This window comes from Physella acuta, unplaced genomic scaffold (assembly GCF_028476545.2).
Source record: "Physella acuta isolate Inbredline_101_S28 unplaced genomic scaffold, ASM2847654v3 ptg000017l, whole genome shotgun sequence".
Taxonomy (NCBI): Eukaryota; Metazoa; Mollusca; class Gastropoda; family Physidae; genus Physella; species Physella acuta.
Genome location: NW_026731537.1, coordinates 2462146 through 2484364, shown reverse-complemented (window position 1 = coordinate 2484364; position 22219 = coordinate 2462146). Strand labels below are relative to the sequence as shown.

The 22219-nt window shown below is 30.2% G+C and overlaps 2 protein-coding genes and 1 long non-coding RNA gene across 14 annotated transcripts; 1 reads left to right on the top strand and 2 right to left on the bottom strand.

Moving 5' to 3' along the window:
• Window positions 1-116: 116 nt before the first annotated feature.
• LOC131937899 (abl interactor 1) lies at window positions 117-14344 on the bottom strand. 12 transcript variants are annotated; one of them, XM_059295612.1, is made up of 8 exons: window positions 14203-14344; window positions 10123-10296; window positions 6761-6949; window positions 6000-6420; window positions 4231-4278; window positions 3157-3228; window positions 1665-1901; window positions 117-1547 (listed from the first exon to the last, which is right to left on the bottom strand). In XM_059295612.1, exons 1-8 carry the CDS (start codon window positions 14335-14337, stop codon window positions 1384-1386), a joined length of 1440 nt encoding a protein of 479 aa, XP_059151595.1. In that variant the 5' UTR covers window positions 14338-14344; the 3' UTR covers window positions 117-1383. The 12 variants fall into 12 exon arrangements, with proteins under 12 accessions (XP_059151595.1, XP_059151604.1, XP_059151662.1 ...); XM_059295621.1 differs by having other exon boundaries at window positions 4231-4275; XM_059295679.1 differs by having other exon boundaries at window positions 6210-6420.
• On the top strand, window positions 7305-9200 carry LOC131937940 (uncharacterized). The gene is made up of 2 exons (XR_009386264.1): window positions 7305-7561; window positions 9066-9200. It is a non-coding gene; the product is annotated as an uncharacterized LOC131937940 (long non-coding RNA).
• Window positions 14345-15331: 987 nt separating the features above from the next.
• Window positions 15332-22068, bottom strand: LOC131938810 (centrosomal protein of 44 kDa-like). The gene is made up of 10 exons (XM_059297009.1): window positions 21971-22068; window positions 20328-20427; window positions 19887-20034; window positions 19540-19731; window positions 19376-19394; window positions 19086-19274; window positions 18760-18965; window positions 18429-18593; window positions 16531-16825; window positions 15332-16309 (listed from the first exon to the last, which is right to left on the bottom strand). Exons 2-10 carry the CDS (start codon window positions 20414-20416, stop codon window positions 15951-15953), a joined length of 1662 nt encoding a protein of 553 aa, XP_059152992.1. The 5' UTR covers window positions 20417-20427; window positions 21971-22068; the 3' UTR covers window positions 15332-15950.
• Between the last annotated feature and the right edge of the window lie 151 nt (window positions 22069-22219).

The following is a 22219-nucleotide window of genomic DNA, read 5'->3' as shown; positions in this document are numbered from 1 at the left end:
AAATTGTTTTATAACTAAACAATTATGCAAATCAAACATGATGATGGTATTTGTGCTACATTAATATTAGGGTAGAACAATACATTGTTAGAATAGAACATAAGAAAAACACTACATAATTTACATCCTACTTCTTTAATGATCATACTGAAAACGGTACATTAATAATGTTAGTACAGTAATCAATAATTTACAAGCAGTTTACTATTATAAAGATAAAAACTTTTTACATTACCAAGAAATAAGTGAAAATGGGGAAAAAGCCTGTTCACAGCAGTAAGCAAAATGAATATTTTATTAACTCCAAAACTTGTAGACATGGAAAGTCATGTATATAATACTTTTACACAATCATTAATAAATATATATTAAACTGATTTTTGTTTTGTTTTAAAGACACCTAACCTTTTTCAAAGATGCAACCACAAATTTGGATTAGTAGAGAATGGCCTACAAATTATAGACTTGCAAATTTATGAACTAAGTACAGATTATCTAACAAGATGGCATTAACTATTGTCAAAACCCCAAAGTTCTATAATGCAAGACATTATATTTGCCAAAAGTAGTGTGCTTCCGTTGCTTTATACATGTGCCATATCAAATATCCTTCATTATAAGTATTTGGTCATCTAACCAATATGAAAAATTTTTGCAGTATATTCTATACTAAATATAAGTTTGCAGATCTGAGGTTGGAAAAACTATCATTCTCGTTATTCATATCTAGTGGTATTAATTTTCAGTAATATCATTTCCAATTAAACATGCATTAATTTTTAAAATTTGGGATCTTAAAATTCTGTTATATACATAAAAACATAAAATGGAAACATTTTAAAACTTTTGGTACAGAAGAGAATCTTTATTGACTTGAACAACATAGACTAAATAAAACAAAAAAGTTTTAATATGTACAGAAGATTCACATAACTAGCTGCTTATTTCATATTTTAATATATTTTACAGCTATTAGTCAAGAGAAATTTGTAAGACGACTAGAAATTGCATTGGAAGCACTATTATTTTTATACAACATTCGCCTTAAACATGCAGTGCAATATTAAGAGAAAATTCCTCTATTTAGCGACAAAATTCTTATGTTAAATTATTTTTTAAAAATTGATTAAAAAAATTTTCCATTAATATTTTCATGTTTGTTAGTGTATGACTAAATTAACAAAAAATTGATAGAAAATAACCCACATAGATGGAGTAGCAAATAACTTTTTTGTGTAAGATAAAAGATGAAAAGATAAGTTATTTTTCAAGGTACTAGACTAAGAAACAGCATGGATAATGATTGTAAACTAAGTCATGTTATTAGCACATAAGGGAATTTTGAGAAAATAGTTTAGTGTTAAAAATCGGAAATAATTTGTTTTACATGCATGGTTCAACATAATTATATGGGAAAAGGCCAGTTTGTCCATCCATAACTCCTTCCCACCATCCATCATCATTCTTGTGTATAACATAGATAACTGCATTCTCAGCAAAGGACAACTCATCTGATTTGGTGGCAGAATAATCATAAATGGCTACAACTGAAATTAGAAATTCATTAAAGTAGTGTGTGTATTATATTTTCTGAAACAAAAAGCAACTTACCAATAAGCATTGCCTCATTTTAATTTTATAGATGAGAAAGAGATCAAACTGACCTTTTTCTAAGTAATGCTTAGGAATCCATGACTGTTGAGACAATAGCTGTGGCCCTGTTGCAGCATACGGGTCATCCATTGCCTGTGTCGCTGCGTAAGTATCTTCAGGTTCACTTCCAATCAATCTCCCCGGCCTCGAGCTAGGTGGACCCTCTCGCACATCGCTGAAGTCTTGCGGTGGAGGTGCAGGATAGTCAAAATGCTCATTTGATGGAGGAGCAGGCAAAGGTGATTGAGCTGAATAGACAAAAACTTATTTCTAATTTCTGAACATTTACATAAGTAGTTCATAGCTATATCAATTTATGTTAATTTTTAAACAATAAAAAAAATACTTTGTACAATATTTTTATCTCATCTTAGTTCATAAACTTAAAAAAAAAATTAGAATTAGAAAGAAATTTTTTTAACCTGAACCTTTAATTCTTAAAACACTTGACTGAATAAAATTATGCATATTTTCAAAACAAGGCAAACTTTTTACAGTAATATATTATATTAGCTCTTAAGTAAATTACTACAATTTTCTACCATTATACTATACTGATAGAAATGATCGCAACTGATGTATGACTTACTAAAACCTAAGAAAACAAACATTAGCAAATTAACAGTTTTAGTTTTCAAATACCTGACATACTGATACTACATAATGATTCAGTCACTATATATATATATATATATATATATATATATATATATATATATATATATATATATATATATATATATATATATATATATATATATATATAAGCATGTTGTTAATAGGGAACTTACTATTAATACTATTATTCTTTTGTTATTCCTGATTTTAAATTCTACTATGATATAATTGGTTATTCACACATTTAAAACTCAAGTTCAAATAATCATGTTAGAAAGGAGCAGCTAAGTTCAATGGTAACATGAAAATGGAAGCCGCAATAATTTTATTGATATATACATCATTAAACTAAAATCTAGAAATGTAACATTAAAATGTAACATGCACAAATTATAGTAAACTACAAACAAAATTTATAAGCCAGAAGCAAACATGTTCAGTACTTAAAAACATAAGCATCCAAACAAAGCAGTATAAATATGATTTTCAATCATTACTGTTAATATTTTCTTATAGTTCACAGAGATTAGGCGTACTCATCTTTATTCAAATGTCATCGTTATTCTAATCTGGCCATAATACATAGTGGGTAAAAATTAAAACACACAAGTTAATATTACAAAGATTATGTGAATATTGTAAAATGTATTCAGGTATTCATGATATTATGTTATTTTGTTAGTATATTTTATAGTAATAAAAGTTTTAAGCAGTGTTTCACAAAGCTTTTTAGTGCATATCCTTTGAGTCATTTTACACAATGGCGATCCAACTATGCAATTGATACAAACCTGGATATCAGTTTTTTTCATTAGAAACAGCTTGCTAAATGAAGTAATGATCAATTACATTTTTAATGTTACTAATACTAATCAAATATCACACCTTCAAACCCCATAAATGGCTCAGGGAAATCATCATCTGGTGGAGGTGGGGGCAAGGAAGTGGTGGATGTGTCTGTGAAAAACAAAAAGCCAAGACAACAATGATCAACTCACAACAGTGACCACAAATTTTAAAAACCCCAAAAACAAAAAAAACAACCAACACCGCTGTAGCATTTGAACATTTTTTTGTAAGATGATTTTTTTTTAGTTGTGCTAATATCTTTACTACTTTTTAGTTTGATGGTAATTTAAAAACATAATCACTTTGTTTAAAGGCTACAACACACATTTTAAGCAGCAAACAAAATAAATTGTGTTGTAATTGGGTAGTAACTTTAAAATATTTAAGACGAAAAGATCATTTTACTATGTAGTTATGCTCATAATTTAAAAGAAAAAAATGAACATGGAACAATATTAGAAAAATTAATATTTGTGTAAATGTGTGACAAATGAAAGTGCCAAATGAATAGCAATTGTGACTCTACGAAACATTATTATTATTACAGTTATGAAAGTAATTATTTGACTAAACAGTGTGATGCTCTTCTGATTTTGCAATTTATGTGTTTGCTTTAGAATACATATTGATCACAATTACTAACATTACTTACATGCAAAAGAAAAAAAACAACAAAAATATAATATTAGAAAAAGACAAGGAATATAAACTATTATATCTAAAAAGCTTTTTTACTTGTGTATTTTCGAAAGATGATTAAACTGGTTCATGAAATTTATTTCTGTAAATCTATATCAGTTTTTATTTAACTAATGAAAATACTTTATTTAAATTTAATCATACATCAATATTAACATAACTTAAGAAACAAACAAGCAGCATGCAAATGAGTTTTCATAACACTGACATAAATATGTCAAAGCAGATTAACTGATTATAACTCCGAAAAGCTGTTAAGCCAAAGTCTCATAAAGAGAAAATAGCTTTTTAAAACTCAAGACAATACTGGCAACAGATATCAGAGAATTCTCCTTTGACGAAAGTATCTTAATTTACCGTTACAAGATATTTCAGTTTTATACAAAAATATATATAAGTTAATAATCTTACCAATCCAGCTTTGTCCACGGTTAGAATTACTACGTGCATAAGTTGCTGCTGAATCAAAAAACAAAAGTAGAAAAAAAGTGCTAATGCTATAAAATGTAAAAGAAAATGGGTGCTCAGAAAAAAATAATTAGGTAATAAATTGTTTGGCAGTTTTCACACCTAAAGTGCAAAGAAAAATAAAGTAAAATAAAGGTAAAATGTTTGAAGCCTACATATATATATATATATATATATATATATATATATATATATATATATATATATATATATATATATATATATATATATATATATATATATATATATATATATATATATATATATATATATATATATATAAGTTGTTTTTTTAACAGTAAATAATGTGACTAGATAATCCAGATTTATTTCCAAGAAATTTGAAATGGCTTATCACAAAGTATTTATTGAAAATAATTTTTTTTTGCTTAAATAGCTGACATTTTTAAAATTAGTTAAATAAATAAAGTGTAAAAACATATGGATTTTTTGTTATTGCTGTAAGTAAAGATTTTCAAATAAGAGAGAAGTGTGAATAATACAACATAAGCAAGATGCAGGAAAAATGGCAATAATTTTTCTGCCCTAAATGTATAAACTTTAATCAGATTCATTTTTACAGAATAGCTTGAAACTGTTAATATTCAGTTTAGCAATATTTGCATAATAAGCTTGTTAGTTTTTAATCTGTAGTTTAAAGAGATGTGTTAACTATGATTGTTTTAAATTGTATGCTGAAATTATTTATCCACAACCATCCTTACAAAAATTTAAAAAAATTTAAAGAAAATTAAGATTGATTTTTCAGCATTTGATTACTAAAGACAAGCACAAATGTTTAAGTTTTAATATTTGTTTTTAACTTCTAAATTTATTGAATTTTTTGTTAATATTCATTTACATAATATAGAAATGAAATTTGTATTAATACGGTTAATTTATAAATTATTAAAGAAGTTATTGTATCTAAAGAAAATATGTGTAAAGGAAATAAAATACTCTAACTGGTTATTAAAAACATGTTACTAAGCCAATATTTAACTTTTAAAGATATCAGATATCTTTAGAGAATTTTTAAAAACTTTTAAAAGTAAGAAAGTTGGGTACTTCTATGAAAAAAAGGCAGTGTACCAAAGATATTATTTTTGCTGGTATGAAGTTCAGGTACTATGACCCTGGCACGAACAGTGATATAATCAAGAAAAAACTGATAAAAGTGATTTCAACACTGTAGGTTACTGCCAAAATATTATTCTAAGAAAAACCAAAAGTTGCTGTGAAGTATGTACCACAATAAATCAAACAATAATTGAAACATTTTCTATACAATATTAAAATGATTAATTTTAATTACAAATCTCTTACAAGAGTTAAGCATAACTATATATTTTTGTGTTAAAGATAAAAATAAACTGTTAAATTAAAGCAACTAACTATAATATCTAAGACTGGTTAAGAAAATGCAGTTACAATAACTTTTTTAAAAACCAAGAATATTTTATATTCCTTGTGATTAAAAAATCTGTCAGAATTTTTTTTTAACTGCATTTTTTTTAAAACCATTATTATAAACTTTGACCAGTTTTTGCTTTCTTTACTTAATCAAATTTGGATGCTTAAATTGAAATTCCATTACATATTCCCCATGTACACAAATTAACAATACAACCCCATATATAAAAACTCTCAAAATGTGTGTAAAACAAAAAAACAATCTGGTCAAAGCCTAAGTAAATAGTAAGCTAATTTACCCTTTGCCTCAGGATGCATTAGAGAAGGATTGGCAGAGCGAGTCATGTTATGAAGAGTATTAGGTGATGGGTTATAGGCTAGTCCAGGCGGCACAGATTGACCCATGGAAGGTGAGTGAAGCTGACCCATTACCATCGTATTAGAAGGGGAATATGAGCTTCCCGCAGATACAGATGATCTGCCTGATTGGGGGTAAGGTGGAAAATTACCCTGAGATGGAATAGGTTGTGGTGGTGCCATTGGAGGAGCAACTGGTCTAGTTTGCTGGGCACCTGCTGCTCTACCTATTGTACCTGCCCTGTATACAGGGGGTGTTGGAGGTTTGGTTGTTGGAGCTTGGTTATTGTTACTAGCACTGCTATTACTGTGGGTACTACTAACAGAGGGACTCCTAGCTGTTCTTGGTGTATTAGCTTGCTGCTGAAAATACAAAGAAACATACAAATCATAACTCAAATGTGTTCAAGAAAACAAGACATTTAATATTTTCAATTGCATAAGAAAGGTTTATTTAAAAAGGTATAAAAATCTCAATGTATCTCTATAATTATAAATCCATTTATCTCTATCAGCTGATTCATCTCTTTCTTAATATATAAATATGTAGGCCTATATATTTATTTAAAACTCTAAAGAACTATGATTTAATGCAGCTCTTACATTTTGAAAGGTTTATGAGACACTGAATACGTAAATAACACATAAAAATGAGACAGCAATGCAAGCATTATTTAAGAATAAGTGAAATAAAAAGACTTACCCTTACACCATGTCCAACATCATCAAGTATTGTATAATCAATGGATTTTCTTGTATATTTGATTGGCCGCTCTGTTTGTTCTGGGTATATTATTCCGTTTTTCATTCCAATTGGCCTCGGAACATTTCTACCTGCTGTGAGTACACCTATTTCTCTTCTGGCTACTTTTTCTTTGTGAATCATGACAATCTGTTCAATTTTATAAGATAAATCATTTTGTCTTCAAACATTTAAATTGCACTCAAACTAAAGGTGCCATTAATTAAATGTTATCATATGGTTATGTTCATACTTAGGAATTAAAATTCTTTTTCACTTTATATCAGAATCTGAAAATCCCTTTTAAAAATGATTTATGTTTCTAAACTCAAAGCACTGGCCACTTTTGAATTCAATTTCACCATCAATAATAACAAACACTTAAATCACTAAAAGACACTTAAAATAAAAGTAAAAATTGCAAACTGTAAATAAATTAATGCATTTTAATTGGAAACAATTACTTATGGAGTACTTGATTACAAATTTTAAAAATATTATGAAAATAAGTGTATAAGGCAGGAAACAGATTGGTACCGCAAAATGCATATTCGGTCTTCGCCGTTCATAAACTTTCTAACCAGACATCGTTCGGGGATTTTGTTTATACTGATAAATAGAGCAAGGTTTTTACAAGCTTCGTTAGCAACATTTTTGTGGAATTCGTTTTTTATGACATTTTGTGCCGCGGCGAAGGATGCGAAGTATGCAAATCTAGACGGAATGGATCTACTTGGAAAGTACGTGTACTGCACTAATGAGGTAAGAAATAATATTTTGTAAAAATAACTATTATTTTTTTATGGATTTTTCATTAGAAATGATTGCTGTAAATTATGAAAGTAAAAAAAAAGTATATTTGAATGCGTTTTTTACTTTAATTTGAACAAAATGACTGCCGAAAATTACGACACATCGGCGTCGCTGAAAGCGGGAATTTCAGTTAATTTTTTACGGATATAAAATTGTATTTTTTTACTCCGAAGCATGTATTTAAATAACAGTTAAGTTAAATCTATTTAATTCTGTAAAATATAATTATTATTTTGCCGTAGATACTTTTTTTTATATTTTTAATGATTTTCTGTCGCGGAAAATCGGTATTCGCACCATGCACGCACGCGTAGTAAAACTAGACTTATCTTTAAAACACGAGAATCTTGAGTACACTGCGAATAACAAAGTTTTTCAATTTTAGTTTACTTTTGACTTTAAGCCATTTGTTTTAAATCGAAATTAATTGATAATGTAATTATTTCAAAGTAAAAATTTTCCGTCGCAAATTGGCTTCTAACCTTCGCCACTGAACCAGCCTACGCACGACATTCGCGCGAGTCTGTTTCTTCGCAATAGTCTGTATAGTGTCGAGGGCTAATTCTAAAAAGAATCGAGTCCTTACTAATCTAATGTTTATTAAAATTAGGTACAATTGTTGGAACGCATGAGAAATAACAAATTAATATCTCTTTAAATCTATAGCCAAAAGAAAGTAGAACTTTATAACTCTGTAAATTATGAATCGAGTGACGGCTGTCGTGAAAACGGGAGCCATTTTACTCTTTTTTTTAGGGTGACCTACTTTTATTATATAATTTTAAAATTCATCGATTTGATAAGCAGCTGAGTAGCTGACTACGCATGCGATATGGCTGGCACGTTTTGGGATAGGGATCGAGTACACCATAGAATTTTTTGTTCTTAGAACTAAGCGTATTTTTTTTTTTTTAAATCAAAAGATACTTACATATCAGTTGTTGATTTCAATTTCATTATAGATCTAATCACTAACTTCAGTTTTTAAAAGTGATTTTGCTTCTAGAACTAGCGTATTTTCAAAATTACGTAGATTCTAAATCTAGATCTATTCACTTACTTAACTATTTGACAACCGTGTCAGTAAAATGAGGTCACCGCTTCCAGATTCTTAGGTTTTAATTATGTTTGTCGTTTTGATCTATTATAAGTAGCATTAAAACAACTGCATCTATTATCAACATTGTTTTTATATGCCAGTTCTAATTATACATTCTGTTCATTAATGAAATCGTATCAGGCCCTAACACCCTGTTCACCTACACTGACACTACACTTGAATGACGCCACAGACAGTCGTAACTTTAAATTAATGTTCAAAGTACTAAACAATTATAATTAGCCATGTAAATGCTGCAACTATATTAAAAATTGGCATATAGACATATTTTATTAATTATGTTCTTTATATAGACCTTCTATATTTAACTCTGTTATTTTTTTTCTTCCCCAGAGTGTTTCTAAAAGCCAGAATTTTAAAGGGGAGGGCGGTCGTTTTTTTTCTCAAGAATAATTATAGAAATAAGCTATAAACTGGTATATTTTGTAAAGTTTGACATAATTACAAATAAATGTATGCCTAAGTGACATTTCTGTGTAATTATATCGTTAATTTTGTGAATTTCGTGGATTTTTGGACCTCATTACATTTAGATGTAAAAAAAAATCTCAGTTGAGTGAGTGTGGTTAATCTACATTTTGAACGTGATGTAAATGTCTAGTGCTATTAATTTTTATATTTTTGAATTCCTCGATTGTTAAGCAACAAAATTGATATATAATATGTCAATATTTGTTACTTTGAAAATTGGCGAAAATTGACCCTAAAAGTAGATGCTTGAGGGTTGAATCTGTTTCCTGCCATATGCAAATACATTTTTAATATATTAAAAATCTACAGAAATTAAATAAAACAAATATTAAAAACCTGAATAAAAAATAGCTTTTAAATACACTGGTATTTTAAAAAAATAAAACAAGCTTTGTTTCTTTAGTAAAAAGCACTAAATGTGAAAGAGATTTGATGAGCGACCAATGCAAAGTTATTTTTTCAACTTTACTTTTTACTCAATTGTACTTAATCAAATCAACACCACATGACGAAATATGTTTGCATTAAAATCCAAATCAGTAGCTTGAATCTTTAAAAGACAATTTTCTGCCCTTCTTGGAAAAAAACCAAGTACCATGACCAACAGTTCACTATCATAATCAGGCTAATCAGGTGTCTGTTTATCATTTATCCTGTTATTGCCCTTTTATTATTGAATTTAGAAATCTTTAAATTAATTTTTAATGATTTATTTGATTTTAAAATAGATATTTATCAGAGAATGATACTTCTGGAAAGTTTGAATAAAATTGTTGCACAAAGAATGGGTCAAAATTGAGTTATAGTTACAAGATTTGCCACAAACAGAAAGACAGACTGCTCTGATGTATGAATTAAATAAAAGCCTATAAAAAGCACAAATTACCAAGTTAATACATTTTTTTACTGCTGTGGTTACCTGATTTAGATGATTGACACTAGATTCCATGTCAGTGAGCTGACTCTGCTGTAAATCTAACAGCTTCAAGAAATTTGTGGCCAGGTTGTTTATTTGATATGCCACACTGGCTAGTGAATGTGTTGTATAATTTTTGGTGTCCTGCAGAGCTTGAGCAGTAGCATTAGGATTTGTCTAAAGAGATAAAAAAATTTTAACCATGTAATTCAAGTTCAACTGAACAAAATGAAAGTTTTATAATTCACATGAATGTAAACCTTAATTAACATGTATGTTTGTACACAAGCCAACAGTGAGAAATATTTTTTTAAAGCATAATCACATTATAACCATAGTAGATTAAATGTTTATATGTTTTCACCCCAGATGAATTATCTCTTAAACAACAGCTCTATTTTTTTGGTGTCTCCAGAATGCATTATTAGACTCCAAAATATTTCATGTGGTGCTGTCAGAGACATATTTATGGTGATGATTTTCATACAGGCTTACTGGTGTGAAGTAAACCATAAATATTTAATGAAATTTTGGGACACAGGTGATGATTTAGCTATATTTTGATAAAATCAAAAGTTAGAATTTTTAAATTTAAAGTTTGTAGTAACAATGTTCTTAAGAAGTTAAATAATGAAATGTTTTTGAGAAGCACTGTACATTTCATTTAAAATTTTTTTGAAAGATGTATTTTAAGAAGGGAATTATCTAAGTTAGAAAAGATCTAGTGACAAATGAAAAAGGAAACATTAAAACTTGATTACATGAACATTTAGCAAAGATACAGACCTTCATGAATAGATGCCTTAGACAGATATTGAAACTGAGATGGCAGGACAAAGTGCCGAACATAGAACTATGGAGGAAAGCTAGGCAGGAGCCTATGGGTGTGCAAATAAGAAGGAGGAAGTGGCGCTGGGTGGGTCACACACTGCGAAAGGCTCACCCAAATGTTACACGCCAAGCGCTTGAGTGGAACCCCCAGGGAAAGCGGAAGAGAGGGCGCCCAAGACAGACCTGTAGATGGAGTCTTCTTGAAGATCTGAAGCCAACAGGGATGTCTTGGGAGATGACAAAATTAATAGCTGGGGATCGGAAGAAATGGAAGGAAATGGTGGAGGCCCTATGTTCCATAAGGAGTAAAGAGGACTAAACAATAAACATGAACATTTAACTTTCAGCAAATGACTGCTAAAATAACTGGTAACATAGGGTCAATGTTCTGAGAGATTTGGGCTTTAATAAGTAGAATTGTTATGGAACAAATTTTAGTCAAATTTTGAATTCAGATTGTGCTAAAAGTGTTGGTTTTTTTAAAAGGGGGGTACCTTCTTCAACCATATATTTCTGGCAAACAGATGAAGTCACAACCAATATTTTGATTATTTCTTTTGTAATATAGAGTTATCTAAAGTTAAGCAAAGTTTGAAACTTAAATGCTCAGTAGTTTAAATTTGTCATAATTTTGTATTTCACATAAACCAGACTTCAGTTTTGTAGAATCGCATGATTTATCAGCTTTGCATCATGATATACAAAAATCTTTCATGCTATGATCAATATTTTGGATTATTCATTGATACACCCATAGTTACTCATTCTGAGTTATTTTGAGCTTAATATTTCAAATAGTTAAAATTTAAACTGTAGTAGTTGTATGAAAGCACTGCGTGTTCAAAAAAAAAAAATGAGGGGGGGTCCCCATGTTCCACTTTTGTTTTTCAAAAATTCTACCCAAAAATATCTTATTTTATGGTTTATTATGCTTCCATATGGTAAAAAAAGATACTGGAAAGTTTAAACAAATTATACCATGTAGTTTACAGGCTATGATCATTTTAGTGCACACTAAAAAAAAAACTATCACAGAAATTTAAAAAATCATGTGTTGAAAAATGCACCTTTTTAATAGGAAAAAAACAACTTTTTAAACATTGGAGCTACATCAAAAAGGAAAACTGTTCTGTGATTCTATTTTTGGTAATCTCAAAATTTAGCGTCGGAAATTATCTGGTAATGTTTGTTGAGTTTCTGTAAAATTCGTTACTATTAACCATAGTTAATTTGACTGTTGAAATAAAAATAAAGTCTTTTAAACATTAGAGGCCTATATATTTAAATAATATGGCGGCAAATAAATAATGTTTTACAGTATTTCTGGTGGTTTCCGGAACAGCTCGCCATGGTTTTACTGTCTGTTTTTTACCGCCATACAATCCCGGAATAATAACCGATGCTGTATCGTGATTTTACCCTATTTTTTTTAGACCGATGCTAGCCGGAATAAGATACGCATACATAATGGAGAGAACTACGACTTGCCATCGCGGGGATGTTTTTGATAGTACTGCGCATGCGTGTGTTTACAACTGCAGAACCCTAACACCAACCCTAATCCTATCCCTAACACTAGCCCAAATCCTATCCCTAATTCTAGCTCTAACCCTAGCCATAGGTCACTGCCAATGCGCAGAGGTATCTTTTGCCGACTAAGTGGAGACGTTGGGGAGATAAATCTTCAGAGTAATCACTTCGTTTTTTTACCCTTTTACCTGCAGTCATCTTACTGCAATCAAACCATTTTTTAAAATTCTATCCTAGTACCTACCTAATACTATACAATTGTTTAAAAACAGTTAGGCCTACATGAATGAAATTTTGAAACTTGTAACATTTTAAATTTTGTAACTTACAAAACATAGATTAGGCTTTTTGATGAGAATTACAGAATGATTTTTTTTATTAAAAATGTATTAATAATAGCTAGAATACTAGTAAACTAAGCTAATTTAGCATATTTTAACTTTCTGTGCAAAGTCATTATTACTGAAAAAAATTCCAAAGTCAGGTCAGCCTGTGGCACCCTCCACTGAACTTGAAAGAAGGAAAAAAAACTTGACCCGTGACCTCCATTAAAACAGAATTTACTTATGTTTCTTTTTAACTATTAGTAAACATGTGCTTAATATTACCCAATAAGTAATAAAAATTTGACAATTAATTTTAATTACTGTTGTAAAGTGAGATAAACAGCTTAATAAACGCGTGTTTTCTTGAGGGGGTGTGACCCGGGTGTGGCACATCGCATGTAACTTTTTATTTCTGTGTCTTATGACTATTTGTTCACAATCAGCATGCTATGCTTTTAAAATTGATAAAGGGTAAGTATACCAAGCTACAAAACCTAAAATCTAACTAATAATTCATACTTTCAGTTTAAAAAATAATAAAAACGATCACCAATGAAGAAAGCGTAAACATTCTATTTTTAGGTGTGACATAAAAAAACAGTCATAAACCTAGCCAAATGATTGGATTCTTGCGCGGCACACATTTTCCCGCGCCTCGTGTTCACCAAAAAAGATTATAATAAAATGGCATTATTACTTGAACGGACCACATCTCATTCCGACCATAAGTTATTACCAGTTAATTGTAATGTGTGTAAAATTGATACTTTCAAGTTTCATATACACATAGTTTGGTTTATTATACACGGGGTATTTTAGAGTTATTTGATTCGAAAGATGAGAATTATATAGAGCTACTTTCACTAAGGCGCCGCTTGCGAGACAAACAAAGAAATTAGGCCAAAAGTAGATCCGACAATTCTTAATTAATAGACTTAAATAGAAACGGATAGTTCCGATTTCTAAAATTAACGATGGCTTCGTAATCATTAGTTTTATCCCTCTACCCATTAGTGAAAGCGAAACTGGTCGCCATTTTTGGTAAGCGCATGAGCCGTGAGATGGCTTCAAAACAACAAACCCGGAAGCTGTGAATCGAACGGCCTACATAGATCTAGAATCTAGATCTAAATCCTCATTAAAAATCATAGTTCATAGGCCCACACTAATTTCATGAGTGACCTTTTTTTTTCCACAGTACTAGATCTAGATCTATCGTCGGCCGATTTTAACTAAAACGACAGATTTCTATTAGAAATTCTAAGAATTGTAGATCTAGTAAGAATTTAGTATTTAGAATACCACCCGTCAGTCGATTAAAATTCGATCAACATCGTCAGACGTCATGGTCTTTTATTTTTCTAAGATATTGTATGGACATGTTAGCATAAATCACCTTAAGAGCTTTAAGGTAGTTATCTTCACAATATTTTGCAACATTTTCTAAATTCATATAGCTTTCTTGGAGACTTTTTCTTCCATCAGGGATTTCCCTGTCTATCAGTGATAAAAGTTCTTCTCCGGCAGCCATGATTACACGGAAGTATAATAGTGTAATGTTATTGTTAGCCAGGTTTTCCAAAAAAGCAAGAAAACTTGCCAAAAATACTATTCAGTTCACCATAATTTAATGTAGGCTATTAAAAGCTATCAAGAAAAAACTCTTTAAATTGTAATATTGTCTACAGATCTAAATACACTGAATGTAGTTGGTAAACGTTAAAATTCATTAATACACTTATATTTAACTTAGGTACAAGGAAGATGAGTTTAATTATGTTATCAATTATGCTTTGGTTAATTGAGGTTTTATTTATTGGGTTTTTTAAATTTTATTTTAAAAATTCATTATAATTATTAAATATTAATGCTGCATCTATTTTTATTTTCTTGTTATTTCAATGGATATTCATAGTTTTGACAATGGTGTACATTTTTCACATCATGCAATAGAATCTAGTATATCTAGGACTAGGAAAGTAAAGGGATCTACCCATCTAGTCTGTAAGTAAAGTATAACACCTTTTAAAAAAGTATTTTTAATAGCCTATTTAAATATACTATTTAAGTTTTTAACATGTTAATCCCATCAGGACAACTGAATGGCCTGAACAGCGAACATTTAGAAGACAAGAAAAACCAGGTCACAGTAGTGCTGTTTGTACTAAATATGCATCTTCTACTGGCTAGAATCAGCCATTTGTTTATTAGCCTAAATTTCAAGAATATGCATCAGAAGATAATCAAAGAAAACTTTTTTTTTAAAAATGGTTTTACTGATAATTTCAGTCTAATTAGAAACTATTTAGGGCTACAGATTAAATTTAAAAAAAACAACAAATCACCAAATAACACAAATCTAACATTTACCACACCCCAAAACATGTTAATAGTTCAAAGCATCTATTCTGGATAATTCTAGTTAGATTGACTTGGTGTACTTTTATTTTCTTCAACTGACATAGAAAAGCCTGTGGTAGTAAAAAGATAAGACAAGCTTTAATATCCTTTTTATTATTAAGTGTAAATTACACAGCATCTTATGTTTTTAATAAATAAAACAAACAAGAAACAGAAAGAATAAGTAATTTTAATATTTTATGCTCTATAAATGTATTAAATATTTAATAAAGTCAGTCATATATGTATTTCACTAAATATACCTTATTATTTTCTTTCTAGGTTCAGCCAGTTCATTAACTTAATAGCTGTTTTAAACTGTAAATATAGTTACATAAAATTAATATTATTTTTAATAAAACTTATACCCTGAGTATACAAATATAAAAGACAGAAAGCAAATGTTCTATAAACCACAAACATTAAAATCATAGCTGTTAGTTGTTTTTTTTAATGAATTTTTTTGTTTACATTGTTACTTATGAAAACTGCCATTTGCTTTGTGAAGAAATTTTGTTTGAAAATGTGTTAAAATGTGAACAGTAAAAAAATGTACATAAAAAGACAACACAAAATAAACAAAGATTCTGGTGACAGCATGAGACTTACAATATGAATAAAATATTTTGGTAACATATTCTTTACACTTAAGGAAAGCATATTAGGAAAATGAATTGGCACAGTAAATCAAGTTGAACAGAAAAATAACTGTTTGCTTTAAAAAAAAAATAATTATGGGTACTATTAATGAAGAAGCTGTTTTGTTTCTTCCATCATTTGAGTAATACGTGTAACTCTATCAAGTGTTGATGTATCTAAGTTTAATTGAGTAGGTGTGCTTGATCTTCTCTTTTCATTATTATCCATATTATAAGGTGAATATGGAGGGGCAAAAGATGAGTCATCTTGTTGTTGCCTGTAGTCTTGGTTTTCCTTGTAAGCTTGAATGGGAGAGAAGAGTTCAACAAACTGTAATACTGAGCTGGGTTTGCCTGATCCTACTGATGAAGCTGAAGGTTTCAATGGTGTATTCTCACAGTTACTTTTATCTTCAACCTTTGAATTTGATCCTTTGACATCAATATCACAATCAGGATCTGAAGCTGAGATTTAAAAAAACAACAAAAAAACATAATACATTATACTTAAAGGGGTACAGTCATTTAAAAAAAGGAACAACAAAGAATAATTGTAAGAAGAAAGGTTAGCAATAGAAAAATAAAACAAAACATGGATCTATGGATTTATGTAACCAATATGATTGGGGCACATTAATACTAAACAATTACTGCAAATACGATTATTATTTGAAATTAACACATACCAAATGTGCCTACTAAAGATTTGATTAACCCAGGAATAATTTTTGGATCCTTCTCTATGTGACTTTCCCTAACCACTTTAAAGTTTACATCTTCAACTTTGCCTTCAACACAACTGTTTTCAACTTCATCTTCAGAATCTTGTTCATCTTTGTCTTCACTTCTAATCTTAACACTGTTGGTAATATCAAATTTAAGAGCAGTCTTTTCTCTATTATGTCCCACTAAATGTTTGTGTGAAAGTTGAGAGCTTGAATTGAAACCAAACTTTTGCTGAGAACTTTGATCATTTTCAACCTGAGTAAATAAAAATATAAACTATAAAAATTATAACATAAAACATACACAATTTTAAAAGTCCATAAGAGAATTCACTTATTTTTTAACTGCTGTGTTAATGTAATCTTTTTTTTTAAAAAGCACTATTTTTACATGAAGATTATAGCTACTTGAAGGACAAAACATTCCATAAAAATTTATAATCATTCAACAAAAATTTATCATCATTCACCCACAAAAATTTATGCGTTACCAATTCTATATTCTTAGACGTGTGGCCTTGTTTTCTAAAACTGAGTCGCATGAAAGCTTTGAGTGTACGTTAATCACTCACCCTTATAGTGAGGAAGAACACACTTTGGTGACCGCCCAGGTGTCAGGGACATAGAGGGGCACTCTCAGGAGCCCCTGATTACACTACCGCAGGGACGCCGCATACAACACCTGGCTCATTAAAACTAACATAGGTGTCAACTGACACATCTGACTCAGTTTAATAAACAACTATAATGCCCCGTTGTATCCATAGTGTATTGCACTGTTTAAAACGAACGTAGGCACCATAGCACTCATGGGATAACCCGGGGTGCCCAATTGCATTCTGTCGGGGCGCCGCACATTCGAAAATGTAATTTTTTTCCTTAGAAACCGTTTCAAACCGCCCCAGGAGTATTCTCAACAACTTCCCAAAGTTTCATGACCATCTAATGAAAGGTGTAGCAATGCATAAAACACAAATAAAATCTGATGAAATATATTATGAAGGTTTCATCAATGCTTTACCAATCCTATATTCTTAGATGCTTGGCCTTGTTTTCTAAAACTGAGTTATTTTAATGTAAAAAATGCCCGCACTTGGATCATATTTATCGGGGCACGGGTTAACCTACACAACCACCCAGCACGCTTTGAGTGTACGTTAATCACTCACCGTAATAGCACCGTTAATCACTCACCACTTAAGTGTCAGGGACATAGAGGGCACTCTTGTGAGCCCCCTATATTACACTACTGCGCTGCGTACGCCCCTGGCTCGGTTTAACCATCAAATTTCGTGTGCCGCCTTGTCAATATTGTAGGGTGTTCCTTAAAACTAACGCAGGCACCATAGTGCTCATAGGATGGTGCTGGGTGCCAAAGCGAACCCTGCCGGTGTGCCGCAGAATGCGCCTGATATTATGCAGTCTTTTGCACTGTTTAAAATGAACATAGGCATCATATCGCTCGCGGGATAGCCCAGGGCGCCAAATTGAGAAAAATCGCACCCTCCCAGGGCGCTACCCTCACAAAATTAAAAGATTTTTTTGCAGAAACCTTTCTTGGAGTGTTCTAATCAACTATCCAAAGTTTGATGGCGATCGGATGAACAGTGTCTTTAATTGACTTTTATTCTTATATACCATACATAGAAAAGAATTGGATTGCGCCCTGACAGGGTGCTAGCCCTGTGAATTTGAAAAATAATTTCTACAAAAACCTCCCTAGGAGTATTCTTAACCACATCCCAAAGTTTCATGGCGATCGGATGAAAGGTGTAGTAATGCATAAAAGACAGAAAAACATACAAAGAAACAAACAGACATACATTGCTTTTTATATATATGGATTATGATCAACTCACTTTTGATTCAAGTATAGTTAGTCTGTTTTCAATAAGGACAACTCTGGATGTAAGTGTGTCAAGTTTAAATATTACATCATTCATTTGCTTAGCTATTCCAGCTGTAAGAGCTGTAGATGATTGTGGTTCTTCTGTTGGTTTTGGTGTCTGCTTCAGTTCTAAATTCTAAGTAAATACAAATAACAAAAGCTAATATCTCTTCTTTTTACACCAAAAATATGAATTCAAATTTTATAATCAGATGAAAATATGCCTACTACAAATATGAGACTGCACCTGAAAATTGACTATGTATTTAAAACAGGTTTTCAAACCTTGAAACTTAACATACCTTCAAAGAAATGCTTAACTTTCCAATCTGTTCATTAATCTTTAAAAGTGCTGGTGATATCAAGTCTACTACTTTCCGTCTTACTTCTGCATTTAGCAATTCAGGATCTATAACTTGCTTACTCTGAATAATAACATCTTTTCCTGCTTGCTGAGCAGCTGTATCTTTTATTTCACTAAAACTAATTTCATCAGTTGGATACACCCCTTGAAAAGTTAAGAAACTTTATTTAAAGGTAGTTAATTTAAGAGGTTTTTGTATATTTAAAAAAAATACGTTAGTTTTTTTGGAAATAAAATTTATCAGCAAAAAAAATGTTTTCTTACTTCTAGCTTGTTTGTTATTGTTTTTTGTTATTTCAATTTCTTCATCATCAAAGCCTGCTCCCTCAGAAATTCTAAGATCAGCATATGCAGACTTTGAAACTTTCAAAAATCCACTAGACATTCTGACAGGCAAAATGACAGCCCCAGCAATGCTTGTAGATGATTTGCTTGCAATTTTACGGGTGCGCTCTAGAAATTGAAAAGCAATTACTTAAGATTCCAAAAAAGTGTCTACAGAAGTAGAATAAGTAAGCTATTTTTATTACAGTATTAAAAACCTTATAACATACCATGGGGCTCTTGCAGGATCTATTTAAAAAAAGTAAAATATTTATCATTAAAAAAAATTACAGTAATTAATAACATTTTTTATATTTAAGTGAAAGCATTATTGTTTTTCCAAAAAGTTTCTTAAATGTTATACTCTTAGAATAAATTCTTTTAAAAAGTCTACCTTTTCAGATTTTGGGGTGCTTTCATCTTTAATACTTGCAACTTTAAAAGTTGAGCTTTTGACTGGTTTATAACGGTTTTTGATTAGCTTTAAAATATCAGTGGCCATTATAATCTTTCGCTCAGCAAAACCAGGAGAAAAAAATTGTTCACGGTGAATCTGAGGCTTGTAATCAAACATATCTCTTAAGATCTGAAGTTGAAAAATCTTAAATTAGTATGTAAATTGACATGAAGGTTAATCATCATAGTATACAGATTATGGTTAAGCAACAATTAGTATAAATATTTGTAAGTAAACTTTATTGCTTAAATAAACATTTTTCAAAAGAACATAAAATGTCCCACCTTGTAAACTGCTTCCATAAATCTCATGTCTGATTTCCCATACAGCTCATTGTTGGAGTTGGCAATGTCCTTATTAAATTTAGTACTGTAAGATGTGAACAGGTAATGGTATATACTCAAGTATGTTTTTGGTGAGCCGCTTACCAACCTAAAGAAATAAGAAGAAAATATTTTACAATAGAATAAGAAATTTAATTATTACAAGCTTTTTGGTATAAATATATCTTTTACAATACTTCTTGAAATAAAGATTTTCATATTGCAGTCTACTTAAAATGGCTTAGCAGGGTCGCAATAATCATTGCTGTGCACTCCCTTGACAAACTTCTACAGTTGAATTTTAACCACAGTATATAACCTATTATAATTATAAGCATAAGAAACAACTCCAACTGTCATTTTTCCTGTTTAATGAAAAAAATATTACAAATACTAACTTACCCATCTACATCAAGATTTTCAGAAAATTTTGAAGCTTTAAGCTCATGTTGTAACTGTTTAATATTATTTTTTATATCACCAGTAGCCATTACAGGTTAACCTAATAAAAAACAATGAACATAATAGTATGATAAAATTATGTCATTATCAATACATAGTATTAGTTTCTTATATTTAATATAATAGTCCACAATAAAAAAAAATATTGGCTTTGAAATTATCACAATGATTGTATGGAATGACAATATTAAGAAGAAGAACATTTAAATGATTTTTAATATTTAAACTATGCCTGCTGCAGTTAAAAATGCCTTCCATGTTTGAAATGGTTATGTGGCATAATAGAATAAATGCTTAGATATTACAGGGCTAGGAATGCAAAACTGTGTTAATAACTGATGACTATTACTTTCTAATAATAATAAACCAACTACTTCAACATTATATATATAGAAAACAGCTAAATACTAAATTAAACAAGGAATACTTTTATTAATAGAAAAACATTTTTAAACAATGAAATACTAACTATGACTAATTTTGACAGTATGTGTTAATTGGTTTAGTAGGTAAGTCAAGTGGGGGGGGGGGGGGGGGGAGAGGACTTAATGAGTTAAGAAGCTGTGGAATAGGGTAGGACAAGGCAGTTAGTGTGGTGTAATGCAGCTAATATAATTATAAACTAAAGTTGTAATGATGTGTGTTTAAACAGGTAATTTCGGTGTGAACAAATATTAGTGCCAAAGATAATGAAAGCATTGAATGGTGATGCTGTACGCAAGATTGTGACATTTGAGTGTAGGATCGTTGTTGCCAGGGAAGAAGTTTAAAGTAGTCTTGTTCTTGTTGTGTTAGGATGAGGTTGTAATGTAGTCAAGGCTTAGTATTGTTCGTTCAAGTTGTCCTTTATATTTTTTATAGTGCAATAACAGTAAAATTAAATAATATCATCCTATTGAATCATTTGTATACGTTGATGTGGTAATCTATTGTTTTGGGTACGTAAAATCGCCCGCCGCTATTAATGTACGAAAATGTTACCTCTTTGTCAAGGCTTTAATAGAAGTATATTGTGATATGTTTGTGTCAAATATTATAGATAAATGATTAATAAACCTAAATCAATGGCTAAATATATCAATATAGGCCAGAAATTAACTTTAAACAGCACTGTCTGCGAGCAGATTTGCTAATATAAACAGCAGCCATTTGTAAAATAGAGTGGCTTCCCCTGAATCTCTTTACAAATAAAACTTAAACAAGATGGCTGCTATAGTAAATGAGCATGGTTGCATCTGTTAGAAACATCGCTAGTCTTCATTTATTACTGAAAAGTTTTAATTCAATTGTTTAAAAACAGGTACATAAATGAAACAAGGAAATAAGATAGTATTTTAAAAAACATAAATCCTCCTCAAAATGTGAAATAATTATTAAGATTTAAGGAGTCACCTGTTTTTCACATTACAAGTCGCGGGCGATTTTACGTACCCAAAACGATAGATTACCTTTTAAATTTATTTGAATTTAATAATGATGATTATTATCATTATATTATAATTATATATTTTTTATATAATTATAATCAAGTGATTAGTCTGATTAATGGAGCCTGGGACAAGCCATTTCTAGCAACAACTTACTTATGTAGTAATTAATGTTTAAAATATACTAGACTAGTGTATTTTAATTACAATGTTGGACTCCGCAAGACCAGAATGACAATTGACATAGACATAAGATGATAAGTATAAGAATAACTAAGTGAATATGTTTGAACTTATACCGGAAGTGTTATGCATCTATAGACGCTTTAGGAAATTAAAAACACAAAGTCTACAAACTATTGCAACATTGCCTGTTTGAATTTTATAAGTAGCTGGTCAAATTGT